The sequence below is a fragment of the Hibiscus syriacus genome, unplaced genomic scaffold (assembly GCF_006381635.1).
Source record: "Hibiscus syriacus cultivar Baekdansim isolate YM2019G1 unplaced genomic scaffold, ASM638163v2 tig00110384_pilon, whole genome shotgun sequence".
NCBI lineage: Eukaryota > Viridiplantae > Streptophyta > Magnoliopsida > Malvales > Malvaceae > Hibiscus > Hibiscus syriacus.
In genome coordinates, this window is record NW_024062715.1 from 1658003 (window position 1) to 1679405 (window position 21403).

Below are 21403 nucleotides of genomic sequence, written 5' to 3' on the forward strand. Positions count from 1 at the left end.
ATGGGTATTTTAATACCCACTAATTATTATTTAATTATTTTCCTTGTTCAATGACCCATTTGTCCTTTGACTCTTTCTTCATTTACTAAACTATCCTATATAAAATATTTCAATTAATTCCTTCATCTTTTTAATTTATCCAATCTGGTCACTAATTTTTTTTTAAAATTTCACACTTTGGTCACTAACCCGGTATTGAGGATGTTACATGACTTTCCAACCACATTTCTTGATGACCCAAGAACATCAAATATCTTACGCACATCAACAAATAACTCAATAACTACAATATTTTTTTCACTCATGCAATTCAATCATGGTTCTGATACCATCGTCTTCTTTAAGTGGTACAACAACATATCTGACTGGATTGAGACACGTCATAAACTTGTACCTTAGATCATCAATTGTAGCTCAAATTTTTCTTTCTATCATATGGTTCATTTATACAAATGTGATGTCACTTTTAAGCATCATATTTATAGGTCTTTTTGACTGAAAAATAAATTCGACCTCATTTTTCATAATCTAACCATTATAACGGACAATCATAAAAAAAATGTTCCTCATTTTCTTTACAAATTAAAATTTTAAATTTAGAAAAAAATATATATATATAATAAATAGTTATACTTTGATCATAACACGAAAAAATAAATATGAAAATGATATTATAAAAATAATATTAACATAATAATAAATCATAAAAAACAACTACAAATATTAAAAAATGATATTGACATAACAATAAATCGTAAAATACTTCAAATAAAATTTCTTCGCACTTACTTGACCTTTTCTTTTGACAACTTGAATTGAAAAAAAAAATCTTTTGATCACTCTTTTATATGTAAAAAAAAATAACATATTAAATAAAAAATATTTAATAGAATAATATGAGACAAAATATAAAAAATTTAAATAAACTTACCATGTGATACTTACTCAAGTCAGAATAACAAAATAAAAAGGCGTACCATATTTTTTGAAATGCTCTCTCTATCAATCTTTTTTGCATTTGTTCCCTCTATCAATTACTTCGTGTTTCAATCTTCTACTCTTTTATGGGTTTTATGATGCCCATTCATGAACTTAATCATACATACATATATATATATATATATATATATATATATATATAGTTGAAAAAAAAATTCTTATGTTAAAGTTGATGTAATAGTTAGCAGAGTATGAGAGCATAAAATTACATGGCAAAGACCAATTTTCGGTTACGGGAATAGGTTGGCAGTTATGGGATTCAAATTTTCAATAACTTGTCTGTTGTGTCAGTCATATAGAAGACGAACTGTCTTCCCCACACTCGGGGCCGAAGCAGGACCGGTTCTGACTTTATTTTAACCCGGAATAAAATTAAAAAAAATTAGACTCTAATTTAAAATAATATTAAAAAATATGTAATATAAAATTTTAATTATTTTTTTATTAAATTAAATAAATATTAATTCATTACAATATTAAAAATGTCAAAAACATATTTAAGCATATAAATACTTATAAAATATTATCTTCGAGTATTTCTTGATGCAAATTCATTGATGATAGTATCAACATCAATGTTTTCCAACATATTTTTCTCAATATATAACATAGATAGTACATTCAATCTTTCTTGTGACATTGTTGACCTCAAGTAATTCTTCAATAATTTCAGCTTTGAAAAACTTCTTTCCGCGGATGCTACCGTTACCAGCATTTTTAATAAAATTCGATAAGCAATTGAAACATTAGGATAACAATCTCTAGCTTTAACAAACTAAAGAACTTTAAGCGTTGACATGAATACATTTGGCAAAGTTAGTTGCAACACTTTATTTTCAGAAGAAAAAAAATCATCTGCATCAACATCTGACAAATTATTATGAGAAAAAATAATCTTAAAATTATTACAACATTTTTTTAATAAATCAATAATAAATAAGTTTATGGACCATGCTTTTAATTTAGTTTATTAATATTTATAGGCCCTACTTTTAATTTAATATATTAATATAGTTTTTAACGTTATGATGAAAACAATAAATCAATAAGAAATAAGTTTATGGGCACTCTCGTATTAATATAAGAAAATGATATATTAATATTTATGAGCCTTATTTTTAATTTAATCTATTAAAATATAATAAATTAATACAAATTAAATTATGGACCCTGGGCAGGTGCCCATTTTACCCCTGCCCAGAGCCGGCCCTGGGTCGAAGACGTATGGAAAACCATGTGACACACCAATCTTTGGATTGGAGACGAACTGTTCTCATTGCGTCTCCCATGTGACGCCTAGAGTGCTATGTATCTTCGCTCCATTACCGTAATATTTGCCTTAGATCAACAAATAATTCTACGGGTGTATTATCCCAATAATTTTATAATCCCATTGTCTCAACAATTTTGCCTATGCGGTCATGTGACATTTACCTTTTGTAAAAGAAATCATTAATTGTTATTGATCAAAACCTTAGGGGGCTCTCAATAATTTATCCAATTATTTATTGGTCGCTGCCGTAGTGGTGCAGCCAATGGTTCTTTGATGAACCCTTTAAACTGACTGTTCAAAAGTTCGGTTAACCGATAAAATCGATCGAACTAAATTTTTTTGGGTTAATCGGTTGGTTAATTTTATGTTTGGTCGGTTAATGATTAATGATTTTTCAAAGTTCGGTTATCGATTAATTCGATTCGAAATCGATTAATGAACTGAAATTTTTAAAATTTTAATATATTATTTATATATTAATAGCTTTAGAAGTATTTACATTTCGGTATTAACCAAATTAACTGAATTAGAAAAAAATATTTAATATTTAATATATAATATATATTATTTAAAATTTTGGTTAATTCGATTAACCAACCGATTAACTAAACTTTGTTTGGTTCGGTTAATTATTTTTTTAAAAATTTCAATTCGGTTAGCGGTTAAAGTGAAAAAAAATTCAGTTAATGAAATTTTGAAAGTTCGGTTCTATCGGTTAATCAAACCGACTAATTGAACACCCCTACTTTAACCTCTAGATCAAATATAATAAAAAAATTCTAACAATAAAGATTAAACTTTCATTAATTAATTAACACTTTTTACTTGAAAAAATCAAACCATATGAAAAATTAAAGGATAAAATTGTAACATCTAAAAAATCAGTCTAAAATTTTAGAAGTTGGATGATCGAAAAATAATTTATAGGGTTTATTTGATTGTTATAAGCCTTAGAACATGTATCCAATGAAAAGAATTGAGATCGGTTAGACTATGATTTGATTCAGTTTTTAGAAGTAATGACTGAATTATAAAGATTGGAAGTTTATGTACTAAAGTTTGAACGATTTAGGTGTCATTAGACCATTGTTTGAAGTTAGTGGGGTTTAATGAAAGAGCATCTAGGTGTCATCTTTTTGTATTTAATTTTTATTTTCATATTCTATTTTCAATCAGACTAAATTTTTTATTTTCTTCCCCATCTCTTAATTTATATTTTCTTTGATTTATGCCACATCACATTCGAATCAAACTCAAACACATCCGCTTAATCTTACAGCTCTAATCACTTAATAACAATCAAATACCCCGATTTGTTAACAGCTAATAACTGAACTTATTGTTTCAAAAAAAACTTATTATAGTACATGGAAAATATATAAATAAGATAAACAAATTATTTAAACAAATATAAAATGGGAAAAAAATCTTTACTATTTCACGTAATAAGTAATCAAGTATGGAAGCATCTTTATTGAAATTACAGAAAAGTAAGCACTGAAAAGGCCACCCTGCAAGATGCAACTTATTATAATATATACCAACATATTACTTCTTTGAATTTAGGTACCTTTATTTTTCTTTTTTTTTATTCTCACTTGCCATTCGTTATTCTCTCTTTTTAATCCTCATTTTACGACTTTGAAAAAGAGTAATTAATACAACAGATGAATAAATAAAGAACAAAAAGGGATCACATCTGGGGTCTTGTCTGGACAACATAAACCTTGCCATCCCTAACCACACCTTCAACGTCTTGTGGGGATCCGTACAGCTGCTCTATTGCATTTCCTATACCAGCAATGCTGGACAGGATCCGTTGTTGGAACTCGCCATCATTTATCAACGAGTCCGTCGAGTAATCGACCACTACTTTCTCTTCTTCGTCCATCGGCACACTGCATTTAACATCGAAGGGTCCGTATAACGATGATGAGCTTTGTTCGGTTAGTTCAAAGCTTACGACGTATCTCCGAATAATAAAATGTCAAGACATTGCTCAAGAGGGATTGAGAAATATTAATAAGGATATAGCACAATCTCGACCTCTCTTTCTGTAGCACATGGAATAATATGTACGTCACTGTCTTTGTGAAGGGAGTTTGGAAGGGAATTACCTGTCATAAAGGCCAGCACCCGCATAACCTTCGAGATCTTCACCGTTCGAGTCAGAGCGGAAGATAATCGAACGTCTTATGAAGAGAGCAATCGGTTTGCTTGGATATCCCAGCACCTGAATGTTTTGGAAGTTGTTAGTGGCATTGTGATCAAATGTGATTTTATTTTGTGGTATCAAGTTTATGTAAAATCTAAGATTATATCTGCAGGGATGTTTTACCTGAGGGGAGTTGAGATTGCTTTTCTTGCAAACAAAGCTCAAAGCACGACCCGGATAAGCTCCAACCAGAGTTTCTCCAAGTCCCTTCACCACCTATGTTAAATAGAATGAAAAGAAGCCCATTTTCTTTCGAGGCAGAAAAATTAAATGAGCATGACAGAGTGACGATAATCGGTGATACATACCTCGGCGTAGATCTCTGATGAATCCCCTGAAGAAGGATTAGTAGTATGGATTACAAATGCATAATCAGCATTGATTATTTCCTGAACCAAGACAGCCATACATAGGCAGTCATGGTCTAGTTTGACTTTCCTGGTGCTGAAATACGCTCTCTCATTCCATTTCGAAGCCCACACCTTCTTTATAGCAGTCCATGCTTGCTCAAACCTATGTTCGCCTTCATCTCCGGGCCAAGGCATTCCAGAATCATGCATCTTGGTCTTCAGCTCTTTCACCTGAAAGTAATAAGAAATTGACATCAATCTGACTACTTGCCTCCCGAAAAAATCTCCGACTCGACGTCTCACGCTATGGTGAAACATCTTAATTTTGACAGATAAAATGCATACCAATTCGGGTGGCGGTGCCAACTGTAGAACTGTCTGACGAATTTCCCGAAGAGCATCGAAGTCTTCTTCTCCTAACTTTTTCTTCAAAATTTGCAACTTCTCAAGCACCCCCTGAGAAATACAAGGAAGAGAATAGGATGAGCTTTAACCCCTCAATCAGGCCATTGTAAACAAATTGCAACTATACAAGCATTAAGAATACTGAAGATATTATACGAGTTCGGAAGGAGAATAACCTGGTTTAATTTATCGGCAAGAACCTTCTCAAACACTCCAAATGGCAGGGCAACTGATACGGGAATCCCGATCCAATGTGGTACTTTTCCTTTTAGATATGCGATATTACGTGATTTAGCACCAACCTAGGGGCAGAAAATGTTCACATGCATAATTTAGACGTACCCCATTACGAACATAATTTAGAGCTATATCATGCAAAGAATAAGTTTTGCAGGTCAACCATTTCAGGTGTAAATTCCTCTGCTGATATGGCGTATTTACCACCAAACTGCTTTTTGACCAAAGTAATGGATGATGGACCATAATCTCCCTTCAAGTTACTTGAACCAGCTAGGACACCCTCCCTCACCTCACTAAGTCGATGCACGAAAAAGAGAACAAAATTCAAATCACCTATTGCTTATATATTTGTATTGTTTTGTATCATGATTTTTGATGTATTAGACATATTCAAAACCTAGATAGAAATGCCACTACCTGTAAACTACATCTGCAGAAGACGGTTTTAGGTGCAACAATTTCCCTTTGTTTGCTTGAAGGTCGGCCAAAATATCAGGATCAAAGCATGTAGCGAAGCAAACCTGCAATCGGTATTATTCCGTCATTTCCTACGTGGTTAGTTACTAGCTATGGAGAAGTAACAATGAACCAGGAAATCACCTTGCAATTTCTTGCTCGGACAGAAACATGTGATAAAACATCAGGCATGTCAGGTGTTAATACAGCGACCGTGCCATCTGGAATTTCTTCTTCTCCTTTTACCCTTTTTGCTACTAAAACAGTAGGCCGGTCGTAAGATTTATTCTGTACTGCAAGCAGCTCTTCTACAACATCGATGTATCCAACAACTTCAAACGGACTGATAACCTGCCAACTGTAGCAAGACATGATAGCTTGCATTAGCAACTTCTTGGCAGCCACAGACTCGTCTTTCTTTAATCCTAGGCCAAAATCTTCTTAAATGAATCAAGCCTATGCATAATTGTATACTAAATTGTTTCACTCCTAATATTTTCTAAATTATTAACCCAGTTAGCAGACTGATGATTATATACACACCTGCCAAGATTAGCAGTCTTCCTAAGGACAGGATCAAAACGATTAATAAGAGAGGATAAAGTAGCAGCTGAACCAGCACGGATAATTTCTTCGGTAAAGATGTTGATCTGAAAAAAAATTCAAAGACTGCACTTAATCTTCCAATTTTGGTAAACCAGATCAATGTCAAGTAGTGCACGGAAAGTTAAAAGTGACTCGGTATTGAGATTTAAAGAAATAATAACATACAGCCCACGGATCTACTCCAAGCAATGTTCCAAGATATTCTGCAGATGGTTGCAAAATACGCTGGTACCACTCAGCCTTGGTAGTCAGTGCAAGGCGAGTTCTGTCCAGTACTGATTTTGAGTACAGTGCCCAATGACCACTTTGGCTCCTGCACATGCTTATGGCATATTTCCATCCCTGCATGATTAATGAAGTTGCACATATCATCCATGATGAAAACACAGAGAAATTGTATGACAGTATTTTACCTTCAAACAATAGATCAGATCCTCATTGTCATCTGATGAAAGTACAAGGTTTTCTAGGACGAGAGTGATGAGGTACATGATCTTCTGCATCACGCACAAGAACTTAATCAGGATTTCATATACAAAATTATGTAACTAATATCATCCACCACAGAATACGATAGACATACAAATAAGTTGTGCATCATACAGTGAATATGACAGAATTTACCTCTGGTTCAGCATTATTCAGCTCCTCGAAACTTCTCTCAATTGCCGTCCTAATCACAGATTCAAGAGCAAGGTCTAAAAACAATAGATCCTTCAGACGGTCACAAGACTTCAATAACAATGGTCGAAGCTCCTGACGAGCCTCAAGCAAACTCTGTAGAAGGGGTGAAAGACAGTATATCAGAGAAATTAAACAGGCATGGTGATTCCTGATTTCCGATCTAATGACACAAACCTCAACCAAGCCTTCTACATTTCTGTCTTCAACGTGTCCAAGAATAAACCGAAGCAATTCCTGTTATAAGTGGAACTCTAATTAATGATTACATCTGGGACAAAAAACCCTCAAACATTTGAAAGAAAATTGAAGATCAACTTACTGGAAATCCCGAGGGCAAGCCAGGTACAGGGTTTATTTGCACCCCAGCCATGAAACCTTTACCCTGAACACAAAGAAAGCTTTTGTCAAATGCTGATCAATAATACTCTGTTCACATAATTGTACCTTGTTTCTGATATTACCTCTGCTTGGTAGCCCATGCAATTAGAAATAGCAGACTCAAGATCTGCACCAGAATGAACGGCCTATGCATACACCACAATTAGAAAGAAATTATCAATATAGTAAACATATACATATATATGCTTAAAAAGCGAAATTAGGAATCTCTATGATAGTGTGATAAAAATACAACCAAAGAACTTATGACCAATGTGTAAGGGTTCCTATTATAAAAGAACTGATGACAGTTCAAGAACATTATAACGAGGCAACTATAAAGGTTTAAGAAGACAGACCTTCAAGGTCCTCATATAATTTCCAAGATCACGCAGAAGACCGTCCTTCTGGTCTCTCGTAAAATTTGGTTCAGAATGGATAGCGCGGTCATAACTTAAGAGGCGCTCCTTTGTTATTCCATTCTCGTTTAGTGTCTTCCAGTAGACGCAGATATCGAAGTCACTTCTAATATAGTCAATCAGTGCCTGCAGGCATATTTTCTGTTAGTTAATGGAAACCACTTACGAAATTTCATTAAATACACATCTGGTACCTGACAGATTATAACGTCATCTGGACTTGTGTTATTATGTAACTTCTGGTGCCATTCCTCCATCATCCCTCCCTCGCATCGATTGTTTCTCTGAAATAGATAGATAAAAGCTCCATGTAAATATAAAATAAGACAAGTTGAAGAAAAAAGTAACATGTTTTTCAAGATTGACCTGGATGACCAGTATTTCATCCCTAATTCTTTGTCCCACATCCCCTTCACCTCCATGACCAACAGTAGACATAATCATGCGCAAAAGCTCACGATACTGTGGTTGAGTGATGTAAGTACTCTGGAGCAACTCAGTGAGTCTATCCTGTGCCTTGCTTATCTCCCTGGACAATATACAAATAACAACATTCACATTAATATAATCTTCATGCATGATAGCAGAAAATTTACACAATAAAGTTGACTAATAATCTCAAGCCAATTAATCTAAATCTGTACGTGCCGTGGTTTCACATTGTAGTTTTTGTTCCATATGAGCTGCCTTGTAGCCATAAACCTCATCCACACCAAGATCCCGGCAAGGCCCAATTCACCGGTATCTTTGGCTTGATCCATTAAATCTGATGCAATATTAAACCTAAAAGGGGAAACAGAGAAGGCTTGGTATTGCATGCTACAAAGATAACTAAATTCCTGACAACCGTGCAATATCAAAGATTAGAAACAGTAAAACCAAAATGAAGTCTACATCCCAGAAGTTCATTGACCTGTGCATAAAAGACTTTTGTGCCTCACTCTCCAATTCTGCTATTCTATCCAACAAAACCTTTGAAGTACCTTTGCCCTCACCAGCATCCTTCAATTTTCAAGAGAAGTTTAGTTAATCATAGAGGGAAACAGATCAAACAGAAAATAACATATGCAAAACATGATGAACCAAAAGTTTCCTGGTTGAATTCAAGAACAAGAATATGAACCTGCTTGAATTTCTGACTGAACTCCACATAGAAGTCGGAACCATTATTTTTTATCCACTTATCCCCAGACAGCAGAACAAATGGCAACCCTTTACAATTACCATCCTCGATCTCCAACTCAATGCATTGCACCTAAATATGATTTCAGGATATGAATGCAGGGAAAGATCTTTGTATCTTGTTATATTTTAAATCTTGGCTATAGAACTTTGTTCACAAGGGACACAAGATAAGAATGAAATCTACTTGTGAACCTGTTTAGGAAGATCATCAGAAGAGCATGTTGAAAATTTTGATTCAGCAGCTCCACCCAAAGAAACTGAACCTGGAGGCAGAAATGAGCGAGGTGGTGGCTGAAAATGTTCGCATAAACTAGTCTCAGATTTATATGAAAGAAAGATTGAATCAATTCCAAAGTCCAAAGTCTACCCGAGGAGTGTAACAGTTTGATGAATCTTACCTTCCACTCTCCAGCCTCTTCAGATAAAGCCCAGTGAAGTGCAAGTGGTTCTTGAAAATCGCTAGCTATGTGAATCTTTGTCTTACCAGAAGGTTTGGTGACAAGCACCTGGAATATTAGGAACGAGTCAAGAAGTTCTAAAAGGTTTTCCATGCAAACATTCTTAAAGAGAGAAGGCAATCAGAGGAACACCAGTTATCTTACCAAAACCTCCATGTCTCCAAATTTGTAAATTTTCTTGTTCATAACAGGGCTGCCATCCATTTCCAATTTCTTAGCAAAGCTTTCGACCACTGTCGGTGGTTTTGGTTCAGCAGAGATACTTCCCACTACAGATTGCACCGGATGCTTATTATGAAGCATCCTCAGGTCCCTCTGCTTGCGCTGAATCCGTTCTGAACTAAAATGTCTTTGGTTCTGCGGTTGCTTCAAAACCTTATCGTTCATCTTCTCATTATTAGCTACGTCCTTAAATTCTTGTCCACCACCTTTTGTTAGTTTTGTTCGGATGTCATCCACAGAAGAACCCCTGGTTATTTCCTCCAATAGCTCAACACGAGCTGCTTCATATTCTTCCTGTGACAAGGGAAGAAATTGAACAGTGGAACAAGAAGAAAGGACCAGAAAAAGAACCAAAGCAAATGCAGGACTTTTCTTCAACAATATGAACAAATAAACTATACAAGTATTAAACCTATTCTTGCCTTCTCTTTCTCTGGGGAGTACATTTGTCTACCATTTCGCTCCCACCTCAAATATGCTTGAACCTGAACAAGATCTTCAGGTACTGAGATATTTGAAATCATTGTCTCCTTCAGAGGTAACTTTACGTGAAAGTTATGACCATTATTTTTTATCCTACAAATGGAAAGAGGAGGAATAACAGTAAATTCATTTTAAGTAACCTTCTAAATCTAATGAACGTAGTAAACAACAACAGATACTTGCCATCTATTTCGGGGCTTCATCGAATATGAGAAACTCAATAGCTTCTGCTCTAGGATAATCAATTTCTAACTTCAAATAGGAACCGGAGCCAGACTACAGAAAAGCAATTCAAAGACAAACAAAATATATTAAGATAGGTCAAATTAGAACTTTTGTGATTGTCTTTATTGATGCTAACCTTCACCAATCGAGATCGCAGGGCTCTATTCTTGTAGTTTATGGTCCCTTCCGGCTGACGTGACGGAAGTATCCAGTTTCTGCCAAAGAAGAAAAAAGAAAGAAGCAGATGAAACTACAAAGAAGGTAATGTTCTTAGACCACTAACTGGTACAAGAGAACTTACTCGTTTCCACCACATTTCACTCCCCAATGCAGTAGCAAAGAATCACTATGATACATGATTCTAAAATTTACTTCTGTAATAGACCCTGATATAGTAGCATCAACCTGCAATAACTTACAAAGCTAAGATCAATTGAACTGGTGGTTTATGCAAAGTATATTTAAAACCAAGCAATAAGTTACCTGCAATTCAATCCCATCAACGTTGAATCTCTCAAGTTGCTGCAGCAAAGTAAGAGTTCGTCAAAAAATTTAAATGTTTGATAAAGAAACCTACTAGAACATGCAAATGTCAACCCTTTAGACGAACGAATTTAAATATCTGAACTCACAATCCGCATAGATAACAAAGATTCGGATAGTTGATTTTAACATTCGAACTTACGATCAGAATTGTCATCCCTAGCAACAAGAGAAGAAAAGATATTCACCTTGGAAAATTTATTAGCAGCTAATACGGCTCGAGGGCTGAACGTAAAAACCCGGTGGTTTCCCATGGCTAATTTCTGTTTCCTCTTACTGATCAATCTGTCGCCATAAAATTTAGTAGATATCTGAAGCTTGCGCGGCTGAGCAGGCGATTTCTTCAGGTAAACAGCGGCACAAAAGGAACTTTTATGAACACCACGAGAATTTTTGAGTTTGCTTTGACGCCCTAAAACCGTAGAACCCAGGAAATAATGCTGCTGCATCAAATTCTGGCCAACGCTATAACTCATCTTCCTTGTTAACACTTCGAATCTCTGACGAAATTTGATTCCAACAGTCATATATAATAAGCATTTTTCTTTTTCAGAATGATATAAATTCAAAACTACTAGAATAGCATTGCTAATCGCTCTGCATTTTCCACATTCATGATGATCCCATACTAACAGGACTAAAAAAAACAAACTTACGATCCAAGAAAAGAAGAAACTTGACCACTATAAGTGATAATAATAATAATAATAACTACTAACCCTTCGATAATTTCGCAAAAGAAAACATAATCGAATCAAAATTTACAAAATGCTAGTAAAAATCTGAAATTATTAAGAACAATACCTTGAAAGAGTTTATTCTTTTAAAATTTAATCAACAATGTATTTTGTTTTTCTCTGCAAATGGTGGTCTGTTTATAAAGCAATTGAGGCTTAACTCTGCAGCGAGTAAAAGGCGGGGGACTGTCGAAATTAGGCATCTGTGAGTTGTGTAAGGCGATTCATCGTCACCGATGAACACGTTGAAGGTTAGGCTAAAGGCAAGTACCATAATGTTCGGCGTCGGGTTTTGTCATTTTGTCACGTTCCAGAATGAACGGAGGGAAGGATGCACGTGGGGTGGTCCGTCAACGGTATATATTATTATTTTATTAAAGTCATTTTATACTTTTTTATAACTAAAAAACTTAATATGTTTTCAGTACTTATATTATATATTGTTATAAATTCATTTGACAAGGTATAAATTATATAATTATTAAAAAATATATTTTAAATATAAAAATAGTTAACAATGATTTGATATCTATTTTTACCCTAAAAGCTTTATAAGATCTAGTTTTTCTTGTCCTTAAACACCAAAATAGCTTTGTTTCTAATCTATATTTATTAAATAAATCTATCAAGGTCTCAAGCGTCCTCTGATCTTTTGTTTAGAATAAATTAATCTGAAATTACAAAATTTTATCTTGTGGATTGTATACGACCGCACTAGAAAATTTTACCATTAATCTCATCTTTTATTGTTATTTTGATTTTTCTTTTTACTCGTATCATTTTATTAAATTCATGTTTAAAGATTTAAAAAAAAGATTAAAATTTAGAAAGTTTTTAAAGTAAATTAGATACAAATCATTAGTCAAATATATGGTTCATTTTTTAGCAATAATATATTGATAATAAACTTTTTATTAACGTCGCACATCATCAACTTAATGAAGACGACGATGTATTGATCATTTTGTTACAAAACGACAACGTTAATGATCATTTTGTTACAAATTTTTTTAGATAAATTTCTCATATTTTTATCCAAGAAGCAGTAGAACACACTGCTACAAATTAATACAGTCAAAACACAGCCTCTCTAAGAGGTACAAATCCCCCAAGCTATACAAAGATTCTTATTTACAACATCATCATCAATGACCCTTCTAAGCACCTTCACCCTAACAACTCCTTTAATGTAATCCAACATATTCTCAATACCTCTACTAACACCCCTAAACTGCCTATAATTTCTTTCCTCTCACATACAATATATATGTACACCAAGCTACCCTAAGTATAAAAACAAAGAACGATTTACCTTTGAACCGAGAGATCGCCTAATCCAACTCTTCATCCCAACTTCCCACATTCCTACCAACGTTGCATAATCGAAGAACCACCTCCCAAACTACTTTCGAGAAAGAGCATTCAAGGAAAATATGGATGCGAACCTTATGCACATATCCACATAATTTACCCTTAAACATCAACCTCAATTCTCATTCTAAGCAATTTGTCAGCAGTTGGAAACCTATCAAGAATAGCCATCCAAGCAATAAGAGAATGCCTAGAAATGTGCATAGGAAACCATACAAGCTTTTGCCATAAAACTTTCTTTTTTCTCCCCCTGATTTCCTGCCACAACCATCGAGTATTGACTTTAGCCCAATTCGTAATCCCAGATAACAAAGGTTGAACCTCCTCCCTCATTTTCATAATTTTTTGCAAACTCTAGCTAAAAGAGGTTTTACATTCAACATACCAAAGATCTATGCCCTTAAAGACATATGTCCTTACCCAAGCCACCCAAAGAGAACCTTCAGTAACAAGTAAGTTCTTCACCAGCAACAACACACAAGCTCTATTCCAACATTTTAGGTTTTTCAGACGCAACCCCCCTTCAGACTTAGGAGTACAAATACTCCCCCAGCACACTCGAGCTCCCTTTTCTGGCACATCTCCACTCTTTCAGAAAAATCTAGCACAAAGTTGGTCCACCCTTTAATCACAGCAGAAGGAAATATTAGCTATCTACACCAGAAATTGGCAATACTGAATAAAACATCTTTAACCAATTGTAACTTTCCTGCATAGCTTAACCATCTATTCGACCAAAGCTGCAGCTTAGCCTTAATTTTCTCCACCAAACTTGCAGAATCCTTCTTTGTTAACTTCCTAAAGACAAAAGGCACTCCTAAATATCTCACATGAAGACCGCCTATTTTAAAACCAGTTGCCTCATGCACCAAAGACATCTGACTAGCTAACATGCTAGCAATAAAAATTTCAGTCTTTGAAACATTAAGCCTTAATCCAGACAACTCATAAAATTTCTCCAAGACACATTTCACACCTATAATAAAATCCAGATAACCTTTGTAAAAAATCAATAAATCATCTGCAAAGCACAAGTGAGTTAGCTTCACTTTTTTACACTTAGAATGATACTGAAAAATCTTTCCAGAAGCAGCAATATCCAACAGTTTAGAAAGGTCATTCATTTCAATAACAAACAAGGTGCATCGATGCACTAATTGCATTCAAAATAGAGTGTATGGATGCACTCAGGGTGCATCGATGCACAGTGCATGGATGCACTTTGACACCCTTTAGCATTTTTGCTCAAATCCGAATTTAATGGACTTTGAATTATTTTTGAAAACTTTTGAAAACTTTGAATAAATTCAATTCAAGTCCAAAAACATTTTGCCTTAAAATTTGTTATATCGAAACATATTTCAATAGTAGTTCATCATGAACATGAAGACACTCCTATTTTTCGAGGAAACACGAGGCGGGAACATTCATCGGCATCAAGAAAAGCGTTCACCGTCATAACATCATCGTCCCTTGACTCGTGGATGGAGATCAAGCGCTTTCGGTTCATCCTCAGTTGTAGCACCGGAACCATCACAACAACCATCGTCTACACCAGTTTACATTCCATAATCAGTTCAGATGCCACCGCCGTAGGGTTTTATGCCACATCCTGGCGGATATTATAGTTCCATGCCTGTAGATCCAGCGTGGGCTTCACATTACACCATAGCCAGATTCATACATATGTGTTGAAGGTCTGGTGTGTACCGTATTTGTGGGAACTTCATCTACATCGTCATCATTGAAGTTCATGTTAAACTGCGGTGATTATGGATCAATGAATAGTCCAGTCTCAGTATCATCTGCACCTGGCTCACGAAGAGGTTTTTCTAGTAGAGATTAGTGTTCCTCTATGATGCCGATATTTAGGTCGAACAAGATGGTAGTTAAATGCTTTCCGCTTGAAGTTGAAGGCATCGTGACATACGGGTTTTGAACTGAGTGATATGTCCCAGACATCTCGACATTGATGTTGAAGATGGTTGCAGTTGAATGACTACCCCTGAAACTTGAAGTCAAAGAAATTGGCAAATGAATGTCTTCCCCTTGAACTGGAAGTGATGTTGTCATATGAATTGTTTCTAGAGTCACCTCGATAGAGATCATAACAAGTTGCTGATGAATGTCTCTCCATTGAACTTGATGTTATGGTACCAAGATGTGGATTTCTCATTAACAAGCTAAAATCATCACACATTACTTGAGTTGGGCTGTCAACTTGATCAGCTTGTTGAGTCAGCCCATAGTGAGAGCATAATGACATACCACGACACGAACCGCAAACCGTTCAATAAATGTTGCATACATTTCTATATCAGCGTCTGAATTTTGATTCTGAAAGTCAACCATCATAGCAACATCGTCATTGTTGGAGAGTTCGAATGTTGTATAAGTTAATAGAAATTCTGCAATTGGAAATCTGTACTAAAGTAAGAACACTTTTCTAGTACTTCCAACATGAACCTTCCTTGAAATTTTAGTGACAATTGAGTCTTTTATCTGCAAAAACAATGGTTGAAATACACCTAAATAAATAAATAGTATACATATTAAAATATAAACTAATGCTAAAAAGTTAAACAAATTTCACAGTAAATTAAATAACACAATTTAATATTGTTATTGTATCGGTAAAATGTTTCGAGATTTGATCTCACTTTCCATTTTACAACCGCAAAAAATAATACGAAATAATTAATACAAAAAAATTTGGTCAAATAATGAAATATAAAATAAATATAATATAATAAAAATAATTTTACCTTTTAAGAACTATAACAAAATCTACTTAGCTTGATAGAATGAATTGATATAAGGAAGAATATGAAAGTAATTTTAGTGTGGTTTGATGTTTGTATTCGGGGGTATTTATAGGGGAGGGGGATGAGTGAGTTACCGAACTTTAAGGTTTAGGTAATAATGGAGTACCCAATAATTCAAGGTGAATAATAGAAGGTCGCGTGTCAGCTTTACCACGAAGGCATAGATGGTGATCCGCACTTTGCCCTCGTGGTGCCAACTTGGACGAAAACACAGGAAATACGCGTCTGGTGATCACGTATTCCGTCCAAGTCAACAAATAAGTGTTAAATCGGTAAAATTTGATCAATGGGCATGTCAAGTAATTATTGGTTATTTCATGCATTTTGGGTGAAAATACCAGTTTTCATGGCGTTTTTCCCGAAAAATCACCGGTGACCGGTATATTTATCGATCTAACACCGGTCAGACTATTTCCTGATCTAATACCCTTAGCAGTAAAGTCTGTCCTTGCACCGCGCTATATGCTGATTTGGCGCCACGTGGGGTAAGGCGCGTCCCCTACAGCACACCTTATACTGACATGAATACACGTGTGTATAACGCTGCCCCTGACGCGCGCCTTACCTTTATTGGGTTCTTTTTCCCACACTCTGCGGCAAGGCTTCCTTTATTGGGTTCTTAACTGAGTCACCCTCTCTTTTTCTCAGTCCACAAACACAACTTTTGAAATAAACAATACTTTAATACTCGTCATATATATAAACAAATAAACAAAGCAAAAGCCTAAATAGTAAAGATTGTCCATTTTCCTTTTGTTTCCTGTGAAAATTTTCAAAAAGGAAAGAAACTGGAAGAGAGAAAATCAGGTGGGTGATACGGGTGTCAGGACGAAGAGTGCAGAAATTTGTACTCTAAATATTGATATTATAATTAAAATAAATTATATTATATTTAAAAGTAATTTATAATGAATTAAATATTTGTATCAACCACTAATCGAGATTGATTCAAGTGGTAAGCAGTTTCATCTCGTTTAAGTAAAATCTCGAGTTTGAGTTTTTATGTATGTAGAAAATCCCTACTAAGAGATTTACCCATTAAATTCAAGTGCACGACAAGGATCGATCTGAATTAGTTAAGATGTACAAATGACATATCCTCCATATTTGGTTCACTAGCTTTCTTTCTTCTCCAAAGTCAGTGAAATAGGAAAAATGACTCGGATAATATAAGTGAGATTTTTTAATTCCCAATATAAACATCGGGGATTTCTTCTCCATATCTAGGATGAATTACAATACCAACCTAAAGACGGCAGATGCTTTACCCGTCTTCAAGTTAAATATAAAGATTCTACGACTGCATGTCGCCTCCGTATTTGTTTTAAGTAAATTTTAATCATTACATATTTATTCTTTAATATTTTTAACATTAGAATATGAGATCTTAAAAAATAATTATTATTATTTTATCGTTAAAATCGTTTGGTTAACGTAAATAAATTGAGGGGTGCATGTTAGTGAAGAAGTGGAGTCCAGTGAGTACAAATTTTACAGTACCCACGTCTCTCTCAATATCTGCACTCTTTCCTTTTTGAAAAATTTCACATGAAACAAAAGAAAAATGGACAGTCTTTACTATTTAGGCTTTTGCTTTGTTTATTTGTTTATATATATGACGAGTATTAAAGTATTGTTTATTTCAAAAATTATGTTTGTGGACTGAGAAAAAGAGAGGGTGACTCAGTTAAGAACCTAATAAAGGAAGCCTTGCCGCAGAGTGTGGAAAAAAGAACCCAATAAAGGTAAGGGCCGTGCTATACTCATGTGTATTCATGTCAACATAAAACACGTTGTAGGAGGAGTATCTTACTCCACGTGACGCCAAATTAACATATAGAGCGGTACAAGGGGCGCACTTTACTGCTAAGGGTGTTGGATCAGAAAATATAATCTGACCGATATTAGATCAATAAATATACCAATCATCGATAGTTTTTCAAGAAAAACGTCGGTTTTCATGCCATCAGCCTTTTATATTATATATATTCTACTGGTTAGATTATTTTAAAAGTAAACTATCCAATCCAAGGGAAATATGATGTTTTAAGGTTGCCTGTTCACCCTCGGGAAGCCATAGCCATCGTCGCAGGTTACACTCCTCCAAGTCACGGATAGCAAATAACCAATCTTGAAAATACCAATTGTATTCTTTTTCAATGGCCAATATTTTTTTTAATCCATAAATATCGATATTCTTCTTTGGAATCCGAAATAAAATGATTATATTGTAAGAAATCAGCAGCTCCGCACTATATAAGTGCATTTTCTGTTAAAAAAAACTAGCAAAGACAAAAGATTAGACTGAGATTTCCATTAATAAATGGAGATATCCAGCACCGCTACCCAAACCCAGCCGAGGTTTGCTCTTCCAGTGGATTCCGAGCATATGGTGACGGAGTTTTGTTTATTCTCGGTGGCTGCGCCACATATGCGAGCTTTTCACTTGTCTTGGATCTCATTCTTCGCTTGTTTTGTGTCCACTTTTGCTGCTCCGCCACTCCTCCCTATCATACGTGATAACCTAAACCTCACGACAACTGATATCGGAAATTCTGGGATTGCATCGGTCTCCAGCGCGTCTTTGCTCGGCTTGCAATAGGAACCTGGGTATCAAATTGCGGTCCAAAAACGTGATAGCAGCCGTGATATTGCGGTAACGCCGTTGTTCGAAACCGATTTTCATGATTTTTGCGATAGGTCACAGATTCACACCAATCTTGAAATTTTACGCCAGTAATTTATCGAGAAACAGTTGATTGCACCAATAACAGGATGCAACAATTGTTATTCCAACAGTGATTCCAATTTTCAACAACAATTTTTTTTTTTCAAAATATGAAAGGTCGGGGAGGAGAAGGAAGGGAGAGGCAGAAAGATTGAGGAGGGGAGGCAGAAAGGTGAGGAAGAAGAGGAGGTTTGCTATATTTTTTTAATAATTTTTAAAATATAATTTTAAAATATATATTAATTTCATCCTCCACTTTTAGAATTTATAATTTAGTCTCTAGTTTAAAATTTAAATTTAAATTTTTAATTAATTTAATCTTATTTTCAGTAATATAAATTTTATAAATTTATTTTAATTATATTTAATTTATTCCTTTGAGGATAAGTTGTGTGACATTTAAAAAAATTCACGACGATACTCGTAATGACATCTATTATGTAATGCGACGCGACCGAAAACGTGACCGTGAATTTTATTTAAAACCCTAAGGAGAACTGCTTGCGACTTATTCGGACCACGTGTTGCTTGGGCCTCCCTCATCCTCCTCACAGCACCGGCAGTTCACTTCACCTCCATTGCCTCGTCCCCCGCCTCCTTCCTTCTTGTCCGTTTTATCACAGGCTTCTCCCTCGTCACTTGTCCTCCGTTGCTCGGACCACGTGTGTTGTACCATGGGATCACAAATTACAGAGGATAGATCCTGGCCTTAACAATATGGATATTGCTTCGGGGTAGAGCTGACAATCGACAACATCATCGTCAGTACTTTTACGATCGATTTAACCTAAAACTCCATGTAGCAGGAATCATTGCGGCAATTCGGCTTAGCGAATATCATTTCACGACCTACAGGAGGTATACTGTCCGATACGATAGCGAACGGATTCGGAATGAGGGGTAGGCTATGGGCCCTGTGGACAGTGCAGACCTTAGGAGGCGTTTTCTGCATCATTCTCGGACAGGTCGGATCCTTGAGCGCAGCAGTCCCAGTGATGATCGTTTTCTCGGTCTTTGTTCAAGCTGCTTGCGGTCTTACATTCGGAGTGGGGCCCTTTGTTTCCTGAAGGTATAATAGCTGCAACTATAGTTACACCAGCTTTGTGCTTTATATCCATTGATTCAGATTGTTTTTGTTTCAGGTCATTGGGTCTGATATCAGGGATGACCGGAGGAGGTGGAAATGTGGGTGCAGTTTTGACTCAAGTAATATTCTTCAAAGGCTCCAATTATTCTAAAGAAACTGGGATAACTCTGATGGGTGTCATGATCATATGCTACAGTTTACCACTATTTCTCGTATATTTCCCGCAGTGGGGTGAGATGTTTTGTGGTCCGTCTTCTGATAAGAACTCCGAAGAGAAATGGTATGCACCAGGGAAGCTTGAAATTTGCTGAAAACAGTAGGAGTGAAAGAGTAACAAGGCTGCACTCTCAAACTTTGCCTACTACTCCATCCGCAAATGTTTAACCACCTGCTCTGATTACGCTTCCTGTCATTTAGATTTTAGGGTAAACTACACATTTAATACTTAAACTATTACCTTTATTCCATTTTGGTATTTAAACTTTTTTTAAAATTATGTCTGACGTTTAGTTTATGTTTCATTTTGGCACCCATCGTTAAAAACTTAATGGTGATGTTGACGTGTCACCATAAGGTAATGGATATCAAATTGAAACTTAAACTAAACATTAAGTATACTTTTGAAAAAAATAAAATTTAAGTATCAAAACAGAATAAAAATAATACTTTAAATACTAAATGTATAAGTTAGCCTAGGTTTTAATATGTGTGTGTCTTTAGCATGTTAAGGTTTGAAAGTAATCAAATGAATGTCATCAAACCTAGAATAAGCCTTAAATGCACAAAATAAAGTTAAACTATAAGGTTAATCATCTTGTTTTTTTTTAAGTTTTATACATTTTTTTATTAAATTCAAGAAATATACTAATATTTGATCAGTTTCGGTTTAATTTAATAACGATGTAATCACTAAAAATTAATTATGGTTATATTTTTGCACGAACCAACTTACCTCAGTGGTTAAAAGAATTGTTGTTGTTTCTAGTGGTCACGGGTTCGAGCACCAACGATTATAGCAAAATGAATGTTCATTGTTAAATGGTTGAGAGTATTTAGAACAAATACTATTTTATAATCACTTAGCTTAATAATAGAGTATTTTTTTTGGTGAACAAAAGAAATAAACTGCAGTAGATTAAACTTCTGCTATCAAAATGCAGTCGGCAGCTTCCTGTTGAACTAATTCAACCACTTCCCGCGGTGGAAGGAGAATACCTTATGAACCTCCTCTTGTTATGGCAATCTTAGCTAGTCGATCGCACCTATTTGTAGTCCGGCTTATATGCCTCAAAATAATATTTCAATCTCGGTTAATCAACTCAAAAACGCGGTCAAGAAGTGTAAAAATCGAGCCTCTCTTAGAGTTTACCTTTAGCATTCGGACAACCTCCAAACTATCTGCTTCCACTATGATTTGCCTTTCTCCTAAGTTCCAAGCATGAGAGAGACCTTCATGGATACCCCATAACTCCACTTCAACTATGGAACAAACTCCAATCACTTTAGAAAATCCA

General features: G+C 35.1%; 1 protein-coding gene and 2 pseudogenes across 1 annotated transcript; 1 reads left to right on the plus strand and 2 right to left on the minus strand.

Moving 5' to 3' along the window:
- Positions 1 to 3883: 3883 nt before the first annotated feature.
- Positions 3884 to 11953, minus strand: LOC120122055 (annotated as a pseudogene).
- A 1398-nt stretch (positions 11954 to 13351) lies between these two features.
- LOC120122161 lies at positions 13352 to 15601 on the minus strand. Its single transcript, XM_039141384.1, has 7 exons — positions 15518 to 15601; positions 14960 to 15010; positions 14675 to 14798; positions 13926 to 14225; positions 13795 to 13871; positions 13635 to 13708; positions 13352 to 13439 (listed from the first exon to the last, which is right to left on the minus strand). The coding sequence occupies exons 1-7, from the start codon at positions 15599 to 15601 to the stop codon at positions 13352 to 13354; spliced, it is 798 nt and encodes a 265-aa protein (XP_038997315.1).
- A 2796-nt stretch (positions 15602 to 18397) lies between these two features.
- LOC120122162 lies at positions 18398 to 20273 on the plus strand (annotated as a pseudogene).
- Positions 20274 to 21403: the final 1130 nt, after the last annotated feature.